General features: G+C 40.2%; 2 protein-coding genes across 5 annotated transcripts in view; both read left to right on the forward strand.

Moving 5' to 3' along the window:
* LOC127358606 (kinesin-like protein KIF21A) overlaps positions 1–4,872 on the forward strand; it is a 37,269-nt gene extending 32,397 nt beyond the window's left edge. For 3 of the 4 annotated variants that reach the window (XM_051391817.1, XM_051391819.1, XM_051391820.1), the window contains 9 exons: positions 26–58; positions 214–350; positions 434–518; positions 624–713; positions 807–965; positions 1,053–1,170; positions 1,249–1,419; positions 1,507–1,706; positions 1,885–4,872. In XM_051391817.1, coding sequence (XP_051247777.1) covers positions 26–58; positions 214–350; positions 434–518; positions 624–713; positions 807–965; positions 1,053–1,170; positions 1,249–1,419; positions 1,507–1,706; positions 1,885–1,942 — 1,051 coding nt within the window. In that variant the 3' untranslated portion in view covers positions 1,943–4,872. The remainder of the gene's footprint in view (positions 1–25; positions 59–213; positions 351–433; positions 519–623; positions 714–806; positions 966–1,052; positions 1,171–1,248; positions 1,420–1,506; positions 1,707–1,884) is intronic. The other variant, XM_051391818.1, reaches the window with a different exon arrangement.
* Positions 4,873–12,070: 7,198 nt separating this feature from the next.
* The window catches only part of LOC127358628 (copine-8), an 84,139-nt gene continuing 77,104 nt past the window's right edge, over positions 12,071–19,105 (forward strand). Inside the window, exon 1 of the mRNA XM_051391874.1 lies at positions 12,071–12,356. Within this exon, the coding sequence (XP_051247834.1) occupies positions 12,259–12,356 (98 nt within the window). The 5' untranslated portion in view covers positions 12,071–12,258. The remainder of the gene's footprint in view (positions 12,357–19,105) is intronic.

Below are 19,105 nucleotides of genomic sequence, written 5' to 3' on the forward strand. Positions count from 1 at the left end.
TTTATGTTACTGTTTTCTTATTCAGGTTGGAGGAGTCATCTGTATTTGAAAGCCATAGGTAATGTTCATCCTAATTTAAGTTCATCTTCAGAAATCTATTGGGCCTCTTCTTTTTAAATAGAAATTTGCTGGTAGTTTTTATGCATCACATCAACTGTACTGTAGTAGTACCAGTCACTAGGTATAGCTTTTATCATGTCGTGTGTGTTGCAGAGGTGTTATCAACCCTGTGACGGCCCCGAAGAACAGCCGCGGGGCCAAACTTCAGTGTGTCTATGTAGCGGAGGGGCACACCAAACCTGTTCTCTGCGTAGACGCCACAGATGATCTGCTCTTCACAGGGTCCAAAGGTAAAAAAACGATAATTGTTTGCAAAACGTAGTATTATTTTTTTGTCTGTTCTCTAACATGTGCTTCGTGTGCATGTTCTCAGACCGTACGTGTAAAGTCTGGAACCTGGTGACGGGTCAGGAGATCATGTCTCTGGCAGATCACCCCAGCAGTGTTGTCTCAGTCAGGTACAAGTGTGCAGCAATAGCACAAGTTTAATAGCAGTAATTGTAGTATATAGTAGCAGTACATGGGGTGCTCTTGATAAATATGTTTTTGTGGTTATATTTCAGGTACACTTCTAGTCTCGTCTTCACTGTTTCTACCGCTTACATCAAAGTCTGGGACATACGAGACTCTGCCAAGTGTATCCGCACTCTCACGTAAGAGCACAATTACATCTCCTGACATCTTCAGCCTAACATTGTCTAAGCATAACGTCCCTAATAAGGATTTTGTATTTTTCTGGATGTCAGGTCATCAGGCCAGGTGGGTTCAGGGGATGTCTGTTCCTCTGCCAGGAGTTTATCCATCCCTCCAGGAGAGAGCCAGATCAACCAGATCGCTCTCAACCCTTCCGGCACGTTCCTCTACGCTGCCGCCGGCAATGCTGTGCGCATGTGGGACCTCCGCAAGTAAGTTCAAACACTGATCAGAGTTTTTGTCATACAAACCCTCCAGAAAGAACAGAATTAATCTCATCTACTTTCTTCTTTGTCTAGGTTTGTGTCCACGGGGAAGCTGACTGGCCATTTGGGACCTGTCATGTGTCTGACTGTTGATAAATTAGGCAATGGACAGGATGTTGTCCTCACTGGCTCCAAAGACCATCATATTAAAGTAAGAGACAAATAAACACACTAACTGTAATTACATTCCCATTTCTGCATGTATGCAATAAACAGTTGGTTTCTCCAGATGTTTGAGGTGGCAGAAGGTGCTCAGGGTAGCATCAGCTCCAGCCATACGTTTGATCCGGCTCATCAGGACGGCGTGGAATCTCTTGCAGTGCACAGAGATGTTTTCTACAGCGGCTCTAGAGACTACTACATCAAGAAGTGGGACTTAGCCGGTAAACAACTGCTACAGGTACGCTGATACCATCTTAAAGTTTAAAAAACTTTAAAAACTACAGTATGATCCAAGATACAGAACAAACTCTGTTGTTTCTTCTAGCAGTCTGTCAGCACACAGGCAGACTGGGTTAGCGCTCTGGGCGTGGTGCCAGGCTCTCCAATGCTGCTCAGCGGTTGCAGAGGAGGACTGCTGCGCCTCTGGCACGCCGACTCACTTGCACCCCTCGGCGAGGTCCGGGGACACGACAGTCCCATCAACGGCCTGGCCACTAACAGCAGCCAACTGTTCACTGCCTCAGAGTGAGTCACAAAACATGCCCATTTGAATTTTTAGGCTTTTTCTCATTACTGTCAAATACGCGTAGTGATACGATTCAATCAAAAATGCAAAATCTTGAAATGGAAATGTGATTTTGAAGCTAGTATTGATTATTATAAGCGTCTTTTGTTGATATTTTTTCTTTGTGCTTGTTGGCAGTGATCGCACGGTAAAGATTTGGGAAGCCAAAGGATCTCTGGAGGAAGGAGTCCACTGACACCTGCTTCCTCACAATCACCGAACTGACCTGAAATCGAGGATCGTCTACTGGCCCAGTCAATCTCAATCATTTGTGAGGCAACAACATCACCCATCGCTTGTGTTGGATGGGCACCCAAAGTGGGTCTGGGGCCTGAAAGCGTGGATCCCAGCCTGAAAAATGTATCTTTGAAACAACATCGATCCTTCACTGATGCCGCACAGGGATCCGTGTCAGGGAAGTCTGATTAGATGCGACTGCTCTTAGTCAGAGTGTACTTACTGATGTTTTAGGTCAAGATGGATCTCCAAGGACTACAGAACAGCTGCGATGGACCGTACCTTTCATAAGTGCGACAGTAATTAATAAAATGAAAGTAAAATATGGATTTATGGATCTGTGTCGATCCAGGAGTCTCTTGTGCTTTCCACATTCCTCTGCTCAGTTCAGCACTATGACAACATGGATACCTTGTATGCATAAAGTGAATTTTGCCAGAGCTGCTGAGAACAAAAAACAGGTTTTGGTATAATGCTTTGCTCCCTCGCACCGTGTTGTAACCCATGAAAACTTGCTGAAAGAGTCATCCTGAGACGAGACAGGGAAATCCTGCTCACCAGCAGTAACTGTGAGTCCATCCTGGGTGTTAACATGATGTGTCCTGTCTTTGCTTTCCAGGTCATTATGGGTGTGTGTGTGTGTGTGTGTGCGCGTCAGATGTAACCAAGGACCAAACGACTGAAACTGCGATGGTCTTCAGCTGTTACTGCCAAACCCTCTAGTGGAACATGAGAGGCCTCTAAATAAAACATACTACGCTTTGTTGACAGGGTCCTTTTTCTGCTTTAACACTTCAGATTGTGTATTTCCTGTAGTGTCAAGTTAGAGTTCATTAAATCAACTGCTGACTAATATTATATCTTCATAAAAATGTGTGTATCATCAACAATATTCCTAACAAAAGCAGTAACTACAGGGACAGTGAAGTTGGGAAAATTAGCTTGAAATTTGAAGGCTACATAGTGAAACAGAGGAACTTAAAAACAAAGGTTTCCTTTAATTTTCTTGTCTATTTGCACTGAATAACTAGTCTAATGAATTAATACAGTTGAGTATATGATTGAAAAGTAGCTTAACCATATCAAATCATGTAAATCCCTCTTGTGTCAGAGGCTAACTCTGCTAAGCTAGGCTGATTAGCTTCTAGCAGGACTAGTTTAACTGGTGGTGATCTGATTTAGCTTCTGCCTTTATTTACATGGTATGATAAACTCATTTGCAATGATTTTAAATGTAGGAAACAGGTAGAAAAAGTGGGTGAAGTAGTTTTCGCCAGCAACCCTTAACTAGCTAGCGTGTAGACACCCACAGTTCGGTCTTTACCGCTGTTTTTCAAATCTGATATGCTGGGTTTTTGTAAGTTGTAATGATTTTGTAGATGGTAAAACATGTCAAAAAGTCAGATTGTGATCTTGGCTTTGCAGGGCAGTATAGTTGTCCAGGTTTTCAAGAAAAATCCCACAGGTAGACCCTGCTTTTATCCGTAAATCAACTTGTTAAAACCTGAGACAGAATAGCTGTTACATTCAGTAATCCAGGTGTCTCAATGTTTCCCAAACAGCTTCGATATTTCCGTAAGTGATGTGTTGTCAGCGGTCACGAATAGCTGCTGGGTTTCTGGTTTCAGTATTCTCTGGTTGATACACGGACAGTTTCCAAGCATTTGTAGCCTTAAGTGGTGTTTCCTCTGCTGAATGGTTTTACTTTCCTGTCAGCATGCTCCCCTCTGGCTTCTCTGACCTGCATTTCACAGGTCTCCAGCAAACATACTCTCACTTCCAATGAAAAGGTTACCCACTGAGTATTTACTTTCTCTAACCTTTAGTGGCTGTGCAACACTTTCAAAGATGAAGTACGACTCTGGCAGCTCCTGCTTTTAGGGGACCTTTTGCTTGAGTCGTATAGCTGTATCAATGTAAATCATTCATGTTTATGGAATCAAGCACCTTGTCATGGGATATGACGTGTATTTTGTGAGAGCATCTATTCCTGTAAGATGCGTGTATGTGTGTTTTTCAATCCAAATGATGTGATAAGTTCTCATTCTGTTCTCATCGTACAGTACTGTTCTCCTCTGCTGTCTTTGTAAACTGCACACCGGCTGCAGTTAACCATATCAAACATCATTCAGTCTTTTAAATATGAATCTAAAATGCTACTATTTATTTATTTTTTCATTGATTTTTGACTTTTTTGGCTGTTTTGTCTTCCTTATCAATCAGATTTTTAACTAATTTCCATCTGATGCCTCGGATATCTTAGCATCATGGACGATGGGCTGCACAGAATATATTGGATGGATTTCTCCATAATCGGAGGTGTATTATCAGTGCCTGTAATAAATCCTAAACTGTAGAATCACTACCTGACAAATATGGCTTTCCCTTATTATAAGGCTCAGGTAGTTTATCATGAACTACTGTATCTTGAGTATCCTTTAAATTTATTGGAATAAAAACTTGCTATGGTTTGAATATTGGAGGTAAACATTGTCAGCAATGCTAAAGTCAATGGGACTAAAAAAACTGCACTGAAAAGTCTATTTTTTTGCAACTGTAAATCAGTTTTTCCCCATTGTCTCACAACATAGTTTAATGCACAAGACTGGTTTTCGGTTCCATTGACTTAAATTGCTAAATAAAGAATCCCAAAAAGGCAACAATGTGAGCTGTAAGTATTTCTTATTGATAATAAATCAGATAGTGTGTTTAAAATCTTAGTTACCCCACTAAATGTAGTTGTATCTTATTTTAAAATTTGACTGTAAATCTGCTTTTGTGTAAATACAACTGTTGTTTTCTTCCTGCTGATTCACTTGTGCACAATTTCAAGTGCAAGTTAAAATATCAGATGCAGTGTGAAAATAAATTTTAAAATAAAAAAAAAAAGATTGTGTTATGTCTTTATATATATATATTTTTTCAACCCATGTATTATTTGATTGTGACCACATGGTGGTAGTATAATGACAGGTGGTGTACTGGATAAGTAATCATATTGGATTTGACTTTTTTATTTGTCAGTTTTTCTGTTTCTCTGACAATGTAGATGATACAGTTGGATTATATGAGTGGGTTAATGAAAGCAGCTATCTGCAAGATGTCTGTTTAACATTTTCTTATTCAGATTTGTATTATTTGTGTTTGGGGCTCAGTGTTAGGCAAGTGTGTACTATGGTATGAAGAGGGCAATAAGGGACTATTGTTACTCCAGAAACATCATAACACAGCCTCTGTATAGATACATTATACTATACATCACCTTGCAAGAAATTACATAATCTATGGAAGTATTGTGGATTAAATCATCATTTATCTGGTTTCATTCCTCCTTTAATTATAACTTCAGGCAGTAATATTGTATCCTGTGATTTACTTCAGCACAGGAGCCACAGACAATGACAGAAGGGGGTGAAAAAGGGGTAAGAAACTCCCCCTGAAGACACAAATTAATGTGAACAGTGATGGAGGGATCAATATTTAATGTTCAGCTGTACTGAGAGCAGCAGAGTGTTAATTGGCCTCGCAGGAGCAGAGCACCGACTCGCGGCTGCCTCACACCACCTAATGTGTGCTGTGTTGAACTTCTATTCTATTGCACTTTTATACTATTCTAATGAGGGCTTTCAGATGACACAACTCACCCCCACGTTGCAACTTTCACCCTGATTAACTCAACATAACCTTTTCCTTTCTCTGCTGTTTCTGGCAGAGAACTGATTATTTCTCATTTTGAGACGTGTGATTAATTATTGCATTAATGTCATAATATTGTCAGCTTGGAAATCAGCTCGCCACTTTGTCTTTACTGTGCACACGTGATTCTAACATAAACCAGTGCATCATCTGTAAGAGAGGATCACGATAGATGCATATTGTAGCCTACTTACTAGCTAAAGTTAGCTAGGTCGGCTAACTAGCTGACCTTGTTGGTTTATTGTATATAACATTTGAAAATATTGATACTTAACTACTTAAAAGTCTACATGCGACCCTAACTATTATATTTGTTTGACCTTTAACCTTAAAGGACTAGTTTGGCATTTTGGGAAATATGCCTTTTTAGCTAAATAAGCTAGGGCTAGTAGTGGTTAGCTTAGCTTAGCACAATGACAGGGGGGAAACAGCTAGTCTTGCTCCGTCCAAAGATGAAAGAAAACATCAGTTTTCACTAATGAAATCACTGTATCTATATTAAATGTAGAATGTCAATTTTTCATATATTACACTGAGGGTTAGCTTGGTTTAGGTATCACATATGCTAGCGTCCCTGGCTGTAGCTCCATATAAAAAAGAAACATTAGAGTGGAATTGATTTAATCATCTAAATCTCAGCAAGGAACTGAATAAGCATATTTCACAAAATATTGAAATGTTACTTTAACGTGACCATTTCTAACGTCAGCCTAAATGAACCCTTCACCAGATGCTATCCACAGTTATCTGTATATGTATGTGCGTCTTACCAGAAACTCTACTTACTTGTTGTGACATAGGATCACTTAAAAGGAAGTACAGCCAACAATGGACTACAGTGTGAGCTTGTATAAGCTTATTCCTCTGCCTTCTACCAAACTATCTTCTCGCTTTCACTATGCAGGCTAGTGACAGGAAAGATAACTGGGTCACGGAAATCTTAATCCGGAAACAAGTTCTTGGAAAGCACCTGGATGTCCTCCAAAAGTGGCTTTTTCATACCTGAACACTATATCTCTGTCCTTCCAGCTCTTAAGGATGTTTACTGTCTACAGGAATCGTATGATACTCATATTCCTGGCACACTGGCGTACGAGCCAGATGATCAAGTTTCACAAGAAATCAATAATGACTTCTCTCACGCAGAGAGAGCGGGCGGGGAGTTCCACTTTCAGTTTAATTGTAGCATAATCTATGATGAGTTCGGATAATATATCCGCCTTTAATCTGTTCAGTGAACACATTGATTGGTGGTGTGTGCGGGCCCCGCCGGATGCTCTTGTTTCACAGCTAAATCCGTCTGAATAATGTGATTTGTACAGCTGCAGGTGCTTTGTATTTACTGAGGGATTAAAATCAATACAGGTTAATTTCTATGTGGAATTGCCAGGGATGAGCTTTGGCCCTGTTTGTTTCTGTGTGTGTGTGTGTGTGTGTGTGTGTGTGTGTGTGTGTGTGTGTGTGTGTGTGTGTTTTCCAGGCTCCTTTCAGTATTTGTCATAAGAAATTACACAAAAATAGTGAGAGAAATGCATTTGTCAAATATATAATGATGTACGCCATGCTCTGGACCATGTTTTTCAGTATTATATTCCCATTATTGTTTGGCCATTAGCTGGTGCATTAAGAGAATGTTCCTGTGCATTTCACAGTTTTTACCTTGGATGAAATCATGAAATAAATATGGGCATCATTAGCAGCAAGAATGTTTTGTTTTCTGACATTCAGCAAGCTATTCACTTAAAAAAAACAACCTAATTTGCATTTTATTTGTTTGACAGCCATATGGAAACAAAGACGGAATAGGTGAGAAAACACAAACAAGGAAAGAGGGTAAGAGATAAAGTGTGGGGGGAAACAGGCGAGGACAGCCAAGTGGTAGTTAAAGACGTTTATCTGAACGGCAATGAGGCTCAGGAGGACAGGGTCAATATTCACCACCGTGTCTCCTATCTATGAGCGTCCACAGGGTGAATCCTCCGGCTAAAAATACCAGCGCCGCCGCTGCTTTATGACCAGAACTGATGAGCCGTGATACTGCCTGCTTGCTCTCTTAATGCGGCTACAGAAATCAACCTTGTCCCCTCTCGGCGGATCTCAGTTATCAAGAAAAACAGGCTGGGAAGAGCAACATTTTTAATAAGCCACCAAAAGCGTTTTAGCATGAAATTAGGGGGCAGTGCCTTTTGAAGAAATGACATCTGTGTTTCATTTACTGAATCAGCTTGAGTTTTGATGTCTCAACAAAGAGAGCAGCATGAAAAGGTGGAGATTACCAAAAAACTATGGGGGATGAACACCGAGGAGGAGATATTGTACGTGAAAGGGGGGAGGAGGGAGAGATAAGGCTTATAGAAGCAACCATAGTGAGCAGGTCAAGTGTGTGCTCCTGTATACATTGGGCAGAGAGAAAATTCTCTCCATATAAGTGCAGGTCAGAATAAAGTGTGTGGCAAGTGTCAGTGACTATTACATCCAGAGAGCTCTCCAGTTGAACCCTGTGTAGTGGAGAGTAAATGAGAACATTCAAGATCATAACTACCTGGGATGTGAACAGCAGGACACGTAGCTGTGAGCTGAAAGAGAAAGACAAGAAGCAAGGACATTTTTGCAATTCTCTACCTTACTGTTAACTCTATTGTACCTGAATCATTTTTTCCCTAATTGGTCTGTCTGGTAGCTGTGAGTCTAGGAAACATCTGTAACCAGTATGACAGAGATTTTTAGCCAGGGTAGCAGCACAGATTTAGGTAAGGCAATGTCGTTCCACCCCTTTGGTACAGTATGACATATCTATACAACTATTGGAGGAATTGCCATGAAATTTAGTAACGCCATTCATTCATGTTCTTAATGCGTCCATGCAACCTGCAAAATGGATGACATTGCCATCAGCCTTGACCGTGCTTTCAATTTGGTTCTAATTAGCAAATGTAACCATGCTAACATGCTAAACTAAGATGACGCACATGCTAAACATCATAGTACAGCATTAGCCTCACAGAGCAGCACATTTCACACCGTGTTTGTAATGCCACGTGTCCCAGTTAGAGCTTTGTTTCTATGCCCGAACCCAGCGGGCCATGTGGGGTCCATTCGGGTCCTAAAACTGCTGCTGTATTATTTTTATATATATATCTTTAATATTTCATTAATAATGCATGCAACTGTTTTAATAATAATTTGCACAATGTAGTTTACTTTAGGTTGTAATAGACTTTATATTATTATTTGTTTTAAGCAGAGATTCTGGTACGGGTCGGTCTCGGGGGCCCAAAATTGCGTTTATGTTTCGGGTTCGGTGCACGTCAGGCCTGACATTTTGGGACAGATCAAGTCTAGTCCAAATACGCTCAGTGTAAATTTGATATTTAAAAAAAAAAAAACTAAATTTACATTCTTTTGTCAGTCATTGCAAAAAATCCAAATGAAAACATGCTGGTGATCGAAAGCTTCAGATTAGCTACCATGTGGACTTTGTCGTGACATTATTTTCTCAGCTGGTGTTCTCAGGGTCTAGAATGAACTTCAAACCTCAACTTTTAAAATGTACAATTCTGTGACAACTAGGAAAACTCCATGTGCTGACGAAGATCAACTGATATGACTGAAAGCTCCAGAACAGCTACTAAATGTGGTGAGATTGTTTTTTCAACTAAAACAGAATATAGTTATGTACATAATTATACATTCAATATTCATCATACATATAGATTTCAGCTCAAATACATACATAAAAATCTCCTACAAATGGGAAACATCACTTTTTTCCCTTTTTAGTAACAATGTCTTCAATATAATAAATAGAAATATACTTTCTACATGTATACATTGTGAACATACAAACACATTAGTGATGAATGTGTGTGTACATGGGTCTTATGATGCAGAGACATGAGATTGCTATCATGCCTGCGTGTAATAATTATGGAGGAATTTATTGTAATAAATGGCATCATGTTTTATGCATGTCTGGGGATTCAGTAGCTGAATTATGATTATTGGCTATCAACATTCTTACAGCATGGAAAAGTTTTATTCAGTTTGTGTGTGTGTGTGTTTGTGTGTGTGTGTGTGTGTGTGTGTCCCTCTTTAACCCCTTTCAGCAGTAGTGGTTTAGGCTAATTTCCACCTGATTTTATGTATCACTATTTAATGCTTAATAACCTCTAATGTAAACATCACAGAACCATGGTTCATGGCTTTAATCGAAGAAGACACTTGTACCATTAAATGTATAAGCATAAATTACTTAAAGACACTTTTTTTGTTTTACAGTGAACCTACTTAAATATGAATGTATATAATGTATGAATATGCATGCTACATATCGTTATAAAGCTTAAATAGAGTTTGCAGATAGCAGTGTTATCCAAAATGGATTACTGCAATAACTACAGAATCATTTTCTAGACAACAGTCATATGGAACATTTTATGGCATATATTCAGAGTGAAAACAGTTTTGTTCTTGTTGCTATGATAGTGAATTATTAATTAAATGGCTTTTGAGTTACACATGGTGCACCTGGTTGTAATAAAAATAGAAGGGGGGTTGGAAAAATACTTGCATTAGCAAAAAAACCAAAAAACACAACAACAGTAGCTCTTATAATTTCGCTCATTTGTAGTTAATAAGTTGCTAATAATTTTTAGACCAACACAAGGGGGCGTTGCAGAGAGGGGTTAAGCTACAGTCAGATGGCCTCTGTCTTTCTGTTTGTACAAACTGTATATGTGTGTGTGTCTGTGTAAGTGAGCGTCTATTCATATTTGCCCCTGTGTGTGTGTATGAACCCATCCACCCCACCCACCCATGTGGGCGCAGGGTGGTGGCATGATGTTTGCCCAAAGGTGTGCTAATGGTTTTTGCCACCATGCCGCAAATCCAGCCCAGGGCGTGTCGGTCCATGTGTGTCTGTAAGACAGCTATATTTAGAGACATGATTTGCCAGTAAACACAGTGAGTAATACTGAGATGCGTCATTTTAAAATCCTATGACTCTTATCATCTAAACATAATGCTTACCCCCCCCCACACACACACACACACTTATGCTGCATATAGCAAACGTGAGCAGGCATTTTCTCTTTCACCAGGAGGGCAGTTTGATATACTTGTGAGGAGGACTGTTGTACCCTTGTATACTACACACACACACACACACACACACACACACACACACACACACACACACACTTAAAGGACCACTGTATCAGCGGTTTCTTTTGATGGCACACACATGCATTCTGACAACCTCTCTACAAACACACACACCTAGAGCGAAGGTTCAATACATTGTAAGTCTCTTTTAGAAACGCACACACACACACACACACACACACACACACACCATGTCCTCATAATGTGACTCTCCTCCTTATCCCCTCATATTCATCATGCTGTCATTCTGTTCTCTGCCAGCGGAGGGTCTCCCTTTCAGTTAATTAAATCAGATGCTTATCCTCATAGCGCAGAGAGAGAGAACGAGAACAGAGAGACTTATTAGTGTTTCTAAAAACACTAATAATGATAATACTAATAATCTCCTCGCAGACACCAGAAAAAGTGTGTGGCAGAGGGACTGAATGTGCTGCCCAACATATACTCTACTGTTCACACACACACACGCATACACACACACAAAGACAACAGGGGGCAGAATGGGCGACTAGACAGGGAGACCCCATGTAAAAATGTTAACCTTAAAGGTGCCCTCCATTGATTTAGTATTGCGCTTCCATAAAGCTGACATAGGAACAAAAAGATATAGAGTCAAAATACTTTTTTAAACATTAAGCCCATAAAACACTACGTTTCCCATCATGCAAACATCATCTTTCGTTTCATTCAAACTCCACACCTGGGGTTTGTAACACAGGCTTTCTGTTATAAATTAAAGGTAAAGCCGAAATGACCCTGATGACATCATTAGGGACCCAACAGTGCTTTTCTTTGGGGGGTCCCGGGCCCCCTAACAGGTTAATCCAGCCGGAGCAAGAGGGAGTGAGGGGTGTTTCATGCCAGCAACACACACTAAATTGAACTGAAGTAAACTGAATTGAACTGATGTGGATGAGAGCATTGAGGGCAGGGGGAATGTGCACGTGCCTACACACACACACACACACACACACACACACACACACACACACACACACAGGAGACTTTTCATGACAAATTTCTTCTATTTTCTTGATGATTGTATCATTGTCATTACTTCCATGCCAGTAAATCTGAAGCACTGAATTTTAAATGAACTGAACAGAAGTCAACTGAACTGCACTGAATTGAGAGAGTGAAACTGACAGAAAGAGGGGAAGGAGATGGCAGAGGGGCATAAAGAAAGAGGGAAGGGAGAAGGCAAAGAGACACACACAGAGGAGGAGAAAGGGAGAAGTGACATCACATCTCTCAGCCTGCCTCTCCCTCTCTCTCTCTGGCACCTTTGCTCCACTTCTCGCCGAGGAGGCGCACACACAGTTTCTCGCCGTCCGTCGTCGCTCGCAAAAAAAAAAGAAAAAGGGGCTGGACCACCACACCACACGGGAAAAGGAAAAAAAAACAATTCATGACAGGATGAACAACAGTTTCCTAAACATGGCGTCGATAGGCGACTTCGACCCGCTCAACGCGTCTATTCCGGCCACCAAAGTTGAAATCACAGTGTCCTGCAGGTAGGGGAATGTGTCTGTTTAACCTGGTTTCAGTCTAACAGGCTCTACGGAAAAACACCGAGCCATTGAACGCAGCTGGAAGTCACCTGCACTTTTAACTCCGTCCAAGTTTCTTTTTAGTTTGACTTTAGCCTGTGTCTCATAGCGGCTATAACACCGAGATTAGCGTGAAAAATATCATTTGTGGCGAGTAAAATTGCCCCAGTGGGTCCGGCTAAACCTCGCAGACTATTAGCAGCGCTAGCTAACGTTAAATAGAAAAAGTGTGTTGGCAGTTTGTCACTTTTACGGTACTTGAACGCCGTTCAAACGAGCTGTAATAACTATTTCACAATGAAAACACATACAAGGGACTATTACAGCAAATAATATGAGAATAGTGTGTTAACAGTGTGATGTTAAAAACCCAGCAAGGTCCGCTCAAACTCACTTTTAAGTACCGGACGCATTGCCTCACGTTACTGTAACGTTACGGCATTATTAACGTTGCACGGGTTAGCTTGTTTACAATGATAGTAGGAGGGGAAACTGTGTTTTATGGCTGTAGTCACACTGGAAACAGTAGAACAATGTTTAAACTGATTTAATATCAAACACACTGTAGATGTTTGTTGTGTCTGTGAGGCACAACGAGGATGCGATTGAGTTATTCCTAAATATGTAGACATTTCATACTGTATCTTGCCCCTCCTTTGAGTTGTTTGTTGTTATTTACAGTGTTAGACAGCTGACAGTCTTGTTGTTGTTGCTGCTTGGTCACCAGTCAAGAGAGAGGCATCATTTTTGGTGTATCAAAAGCACGTAAAGGGCGTTAAATTCCTGAAGTGATGGTGTGTGGACCCGGTGTGCTTGTTGTCTGATGTGATGGGAACAGACGCAGAAAGCAGGGGGCAAGCCTGGTGTGTATTTAACCCTCTTTGAAAGGGGTCTTTCTCCCTCATTCAGGGAGGATGTTCCTCTCTGCATAAGAGCAGGATGAGAAATGCAGGTTATTTCTGCAAGACTGGTGACCCACAGGAGGCTACAGGCTGTATGCTTCACAGGTCAGCCACATGTTCCCAGAAGCCCCCCTCTCCCACAGTAAGGGAATCCATTTAAATGTGTTACCCCCATCAAATGAAATAGGTTGCATGTTACATGTGCTGTCAGTCTTTTACCACAGAGAGGTTAATGCGTTATGTACATTTAGGATGGGGGGGGAGAGCTGTTGAATTGAACAGCTGACAGGGAGTGTTCACACCACATCATTACAGTGTTTCTTTATAACAGTGATACCATCGGCAGTCATATCTCTACGGATCTCTACATACAATATGTTGTTAGGGTATATGTTGTTCACATGCTCAGACAGATGTCTACTGGAGTTATTGTCTGTATGCAGACACCATGCAGTGTGCCTGTATGTCTGATTATCTGTTGCAGTTATGTAAATGTTGAACAGAAATAATTTTGTTAAAAGTCAACGTTTCGCAGAATCTAGATAAATGTGTTCCCTGGCTGGCTTTGGTCAAATACTTAACTAACTAACTTAAAAGTATTAAACAGAAACCAAAACCTTGTTTGCTTTTTTACATTGTCGCTGTCTTAAATGCTGCTGGTTGGATTGTGATGAAATTTGAAGAGTCGTGACACTTTAGCATTGCGTTGTCATTCTGGTAACTTCCATTGAGGCAGAAAAAGAAACTGAAATAGTTGTAGATTCAATTGGTTTTGAACAACTAATTGATTAATCTTTTTTGCAACTCTTAAATTGTTCAAATTTTTATTAGAATTTTAACTGATCACATTCTACATAAATCCATCTATTCAATCTGTAGTAGCTGGTTTAATAAGAGTGCTGCACAATTAGGCCCGATATAAAATGTTAGTTTTGATTTAAGTGCATGATACAGTATATTTTGTGGATGACACTGTCACTTTTCAAAGATCAAACTTTCTGTGATTTTATTGCTACACTGCTGGCCTTAGAGGAGTGCACAGATACAGTTTGTCCCTCAGATACTGTAGTTACTGTATGTCCAGAAGGTTTTAGTACCATCTCCTTAGTAACAGAGAGACCATGCCATCTTGCAGCTGAATATATGAACTTGTTTGCTAATGTCTGAGTCACCCAGCTCCTCGGCCCCCGGGGGTGGGGGTGTTTTCCAGTGGCTTATTCCCAGTGCAAATCAGCATTACTGAAACTCTCTTTGAGCGCACATTCTGGGCACATTCTCAAGATGTTGTCACCTGTTTCAGGAAAAAAACGAAAAAGGCAATTTGCCAACAAGTGACATAATCATCTCTGGTTTTGACTTTTAATTTGATATTCATGCGTATTAAGCCTTTTTAAGACGCTGAATGGCTTCTTAGAATTGAGATTTCTTGCAAGCGAGAGAGAAGAGAGTGAGAAAGGAAAAATATTGCGAGACTTCAAGCAGATTCGAAGTAGCTCTCCTCATGTTATTGTTGTATAGTCAGTGGTGACATAACTGTTGCAGAAATATTGACATATCATGTTAGCCAGCGTCTCCAGCTAATTCAGATAATGCTCTGATGCTATGGGGCTATGAGGTAAGAGCTTGGCTCAGGCTCAGCAGTGAGCTGGAGACATTTTGCTGATCGATGGGAGAGCCTGAGGTATCAGCTGGGATCAATACGCTACCAACCCTGCCCTACTGCGTCGTACAAAGGCACACATGCATGAAAGTATGTTCACACATACTGTATAGGTGGACATATGTGAATCACCATACACACAAACCATTCCTCACCCACACTCCAACAGTCACAGAAGAATAAATTACTCCCTGATGCACTTTAGTGTTACCAGGGGACTCTGCTGTGAATGGCCTTAAGCCCAAATATTCCATTATGGCCATCGATCAGGCCAGCACACAGGCTGTTGCCCGTTTTTACACTCAAACATACACACACTCACACACAAAAGAAACACTTAAACTCTTATTTCAAATGAGCGACAGGCTTAGAACATTTCTTGGCATTATAAGAAAGTTTGTGTTTGTAGAGGATATCTCAAGTTGATATTGCAGTCCCTCCATGATTTCACATGCTGATTTCACGGCAGCTTTTCTGCTGTTGCAATGTTTTTAAGCCATTTTTTTGCATTAAAATTGTAAGAGAAAGTAAAATAGTTGTGATAATTATTATTATTTTTTATTATATGTGTTTTCCTATTGTGTGTGTGTGTGTGTGTGTGTGTGTGTGTGTGTGTGTGTTAAGCTGGGTATCAGACCACAACACTGTTTCTGTACTGACAAAAATGTGTCTGTAGCAAAATATTCCTGGTCAGATTTATGGTCTTGTGTACCTAATATTCAGATTACTAAAAGATTAAAGATTACTTAATTAAATATTTAAATCATATGTAAATTATAATTTAGTTTTTGTACAGCTGCTTGTTTAGAAAATAAAAACTTTTTAGAACTTTAGTCAAGAAAAAAGTTTTGGAAGACAGTTTTATATAAGTTTTATATCCGTTCTTAAACTCAGGTATAGTGTTATGGTGCTATCCATTTGTCTCGTAAATCCCCCGCCCGAGTTGCTCTGACGCGCAAACGTGACTTTTGTACCACTTACAGCGTTCCAGTTTGTCTTTGGGCATTATGAGTCGGAAAGACCATGGACGCAAACCAGCTAGAAAACAAAACTTTACATTGTATTGCACGCACAGCAACACAGTGCAATGCATAAATTGGTGACCGGACTAAAGCAGTAATGTAAACAAGTGTGTAAGAGCATTTAAAATCAACATTAAAACGACCAACGTAGTACAAATACAAAGAAAAAATACATTTCAATATGGGCACAGCCATCTTTGTTTTGCGAGTCGTACGTTCCTCCTTTTTCAGCTCGGTGTACTCTGAGGAGCCCCGAGTGGGACGGCTGATATTACGACCAAAAGGGGGTGTGTCTCAGTGAAATGTAGCGAGATAGCTGCGAGATTTACACTTTCCAACTCTGGCGGGGGATTTATGTGACAAATGGATAGCAGCATTAGTCTTTATTCTCCAGCTCCTACCAGCACAATAGAAAAGTAAGAAATGAAGCTTAAACACAAACAAGCTTGTGGCTCCAGAAGAATGACCCTGAGAGACAAATAGCTACTGCCTTTTGAGTAGGATTGAAACATTTTCTTCCCCCCAGTGTCTTTCAGACTGATTGACACATCTTTCTCTGACTCTCTCTCTCTCTCTCCCTCCTGTCTGGGTGTCTTGCTATGCACCCCAGCACTGCCAGTAAACACTGTAAATGTTGACAGTAATAACTCTCAGATTCTCTCCTCTTCTGTCTACCTTCTCTCTGCTGTCGGGTGACAGGAAGGATTAAAAAAGGCATCTCTTTCCAGTATCCACTGTTGCCACAACACATTGGTTGTGGTGTAAAGAAAATTGGGAGACAGGTGGTTTTTTTTATGGTTAGGGCTGGCTGCGTCCTGCATGTGTGTTCTTACTTTCAGGTAAATATAAAAGCAATAGACCTTAATACATCTTGACTTTACGTCCATGTGTATACAAATTGTTCCTGACTGATTCTAGTAAAGGCAGGTTTGGAAAAAAGAGGCCAAATTTGAAAACGAGGTCATATTTGTGCAGGCCTGAAGGCTGGGACACGCGACTGCTGTGATCCTAATGGATTCACTCAAAAAATGTGTCATCGTATCAGCTTCAAGCCACAAGTAGTCCTGCGGCTTTAGGTATTTCTTGTCATGCCAAATATGAGCTAAAACACCCATTACATAATAGTCGTTTAGGCTAATCTCTTACAACTTAAGTGATTTTCCCCATTGATTGTGTACAATTGTTCGATGTAGATTTGCTGTGAGTACATTACAAAATTTGTGGTTGACTAAAGGACACAGTCTACTGTGCCCACAGACTGATCAGAGTGGGCCCTCTCTAATGTAGGGTTGCACAATATAGTAAAAACATCACATTGGGAGTATTTCGACAGATATTGCGACTGTGCTATGATTTGCGATTACTGTGACAGTGATCATTTTTGCATCGCAAGTTTAATGGTGCGAGTTTACTCACCAGTGGAACCAGTCTAAACTCTGAGACAGTAGGTGGATCGCTGCAGAGTGAGTAGAGTGCATACAGCCTAGTGTTGGAATCAGTTGGCAGTAGGCAGACGAGCTAATCATACGCTTGTCATGTTGCTCAAGTGATCGCTTATATTCTCCCTCCTAGTGGAAAACCTGGCCTTTGTCTAATTTGAAATGGGCTCATTTGGCAGCGTGGTTGTCACCATGTGTTAGCAGGCACACAACGACTGTTTGAAACTGGAGAAAGACTCCCATTGACATTTAACATCTTGTTCTTCCTCTCGTTCCTCTGTTCCTTCAAAAGCACTGCTGTTGCATTAGTGCTGACCGCAGCACAACCACATGAACAAACCTTTTGGATTGGTTTAACACTTGCATATGAGCTCCCACACTACCGGCTGCATTAGTTCTGCAGAGTACATATTAATATGCCTAATGGATAATTCATGTCATTGAGAGAAAAAAAAAAGGGCTTTAAAAACCCAGCTGCCTTCAACACTGGTCATTTAAGGTAAAATGGTGACACAGGAAAATATTGGAAGGGAAGGTAAATTGTGTTTTGGCTCCTGCTACCACCTACAGAGCAGTTTGTCTCTCTGTCAGTCAGGCCGTGGTGCCGTGGTGCCGCGTTGCCTACACAAGTCTTTTACAGTAAGATGTGTCTTTTGCTTATTTGTTAGTGTTCCACATTGAGCTTTTTGTAGTATTTTCTAAATAGCTGTTTGCCAAAAACATTTGTTTACACAACAATCTCACCTTCCTAAAAAAGACCAGCAAGGTAGCCATTATTATTAAAACAAATTATAATAATAATGCTCAATGTAGGTTGCAACCGCTATTTTTAAGGCTGATATGATGCCAATAGTTTGAAGCTGCCAAAGGCTGGCATTGTTTATTTTTATTCTGAATATTTAAGATATTAAAATCTGTCCAAGAAAATGTATTGTGTTAGCAACTTTTTAAAGCCCCAGTATGCAGCTGATGCACTTCAAAATCTGTAATACATTTCTGTGTTCAGCTGAAGAATAAAGACATTTCCAACTGTTGAGCAGTTTAAAAGTTTCTAATATCTATGTCTATATCTTCCTATATTTTCTATTTCAACGATTAGTCAGCTAATTGATTAATTGAGTCGCCAACTATTCTGATAATTGATTTGTTTTAATCTAATTATTTTTTACACAAAAATGGCAGCAAATGCTGTTTTTAGCCTCTCAAATGTGGAGATTTCCTATTTTCTTCTGTCTTATATCACATTTAACTAAATTGTTTTGGACTGACATAACAAGACATTCAAAGATATCCTGTGGACCTTGAGAAGCTAGAATGGAAATTTTCCTCTATTTTACGACAATATATAGACCAAACAATTAATGTATAAATAATCATTAGTTGCAGCCCTACTAATATCCTTCGGATATTAAAGTCTGCAAAACAAACAAAAGTTTACATCAAGATGAGGTCAGAACACTTCTGCTGCAGAGTGGCGTGTGTATATAAGATGGAGGGCAAAATAATCAGCGTGCATTGTAATCATTGTAATATTGATATTGAAAGTAATATTACACCACCGCGAGCAGTGTGGCTGCCGGATACAAACAGATATAATCTACAATCCACTCAGACCTGCAATATGAAGGCTGAATATCACTACTTTCAATTTCAGATGCACAAGAGGAAAGCCTTGACCTAGACATAAATA

This window comes from Dicentrarchus labrax, unplaced genomic scaffold (assembly GCF_905237075.1).
Source record: "Dicentrarchus labrax unplaced genomic scaffold, dlabrax2021, whole genome shotgun sequence".
Taxonomy (NCBI): domain Eukaryota; kingdom Metazoa; phylum Chordata; class Actinopteri; family Moronidae; genus Dicentrarchus; species Dicentrarchus labrax.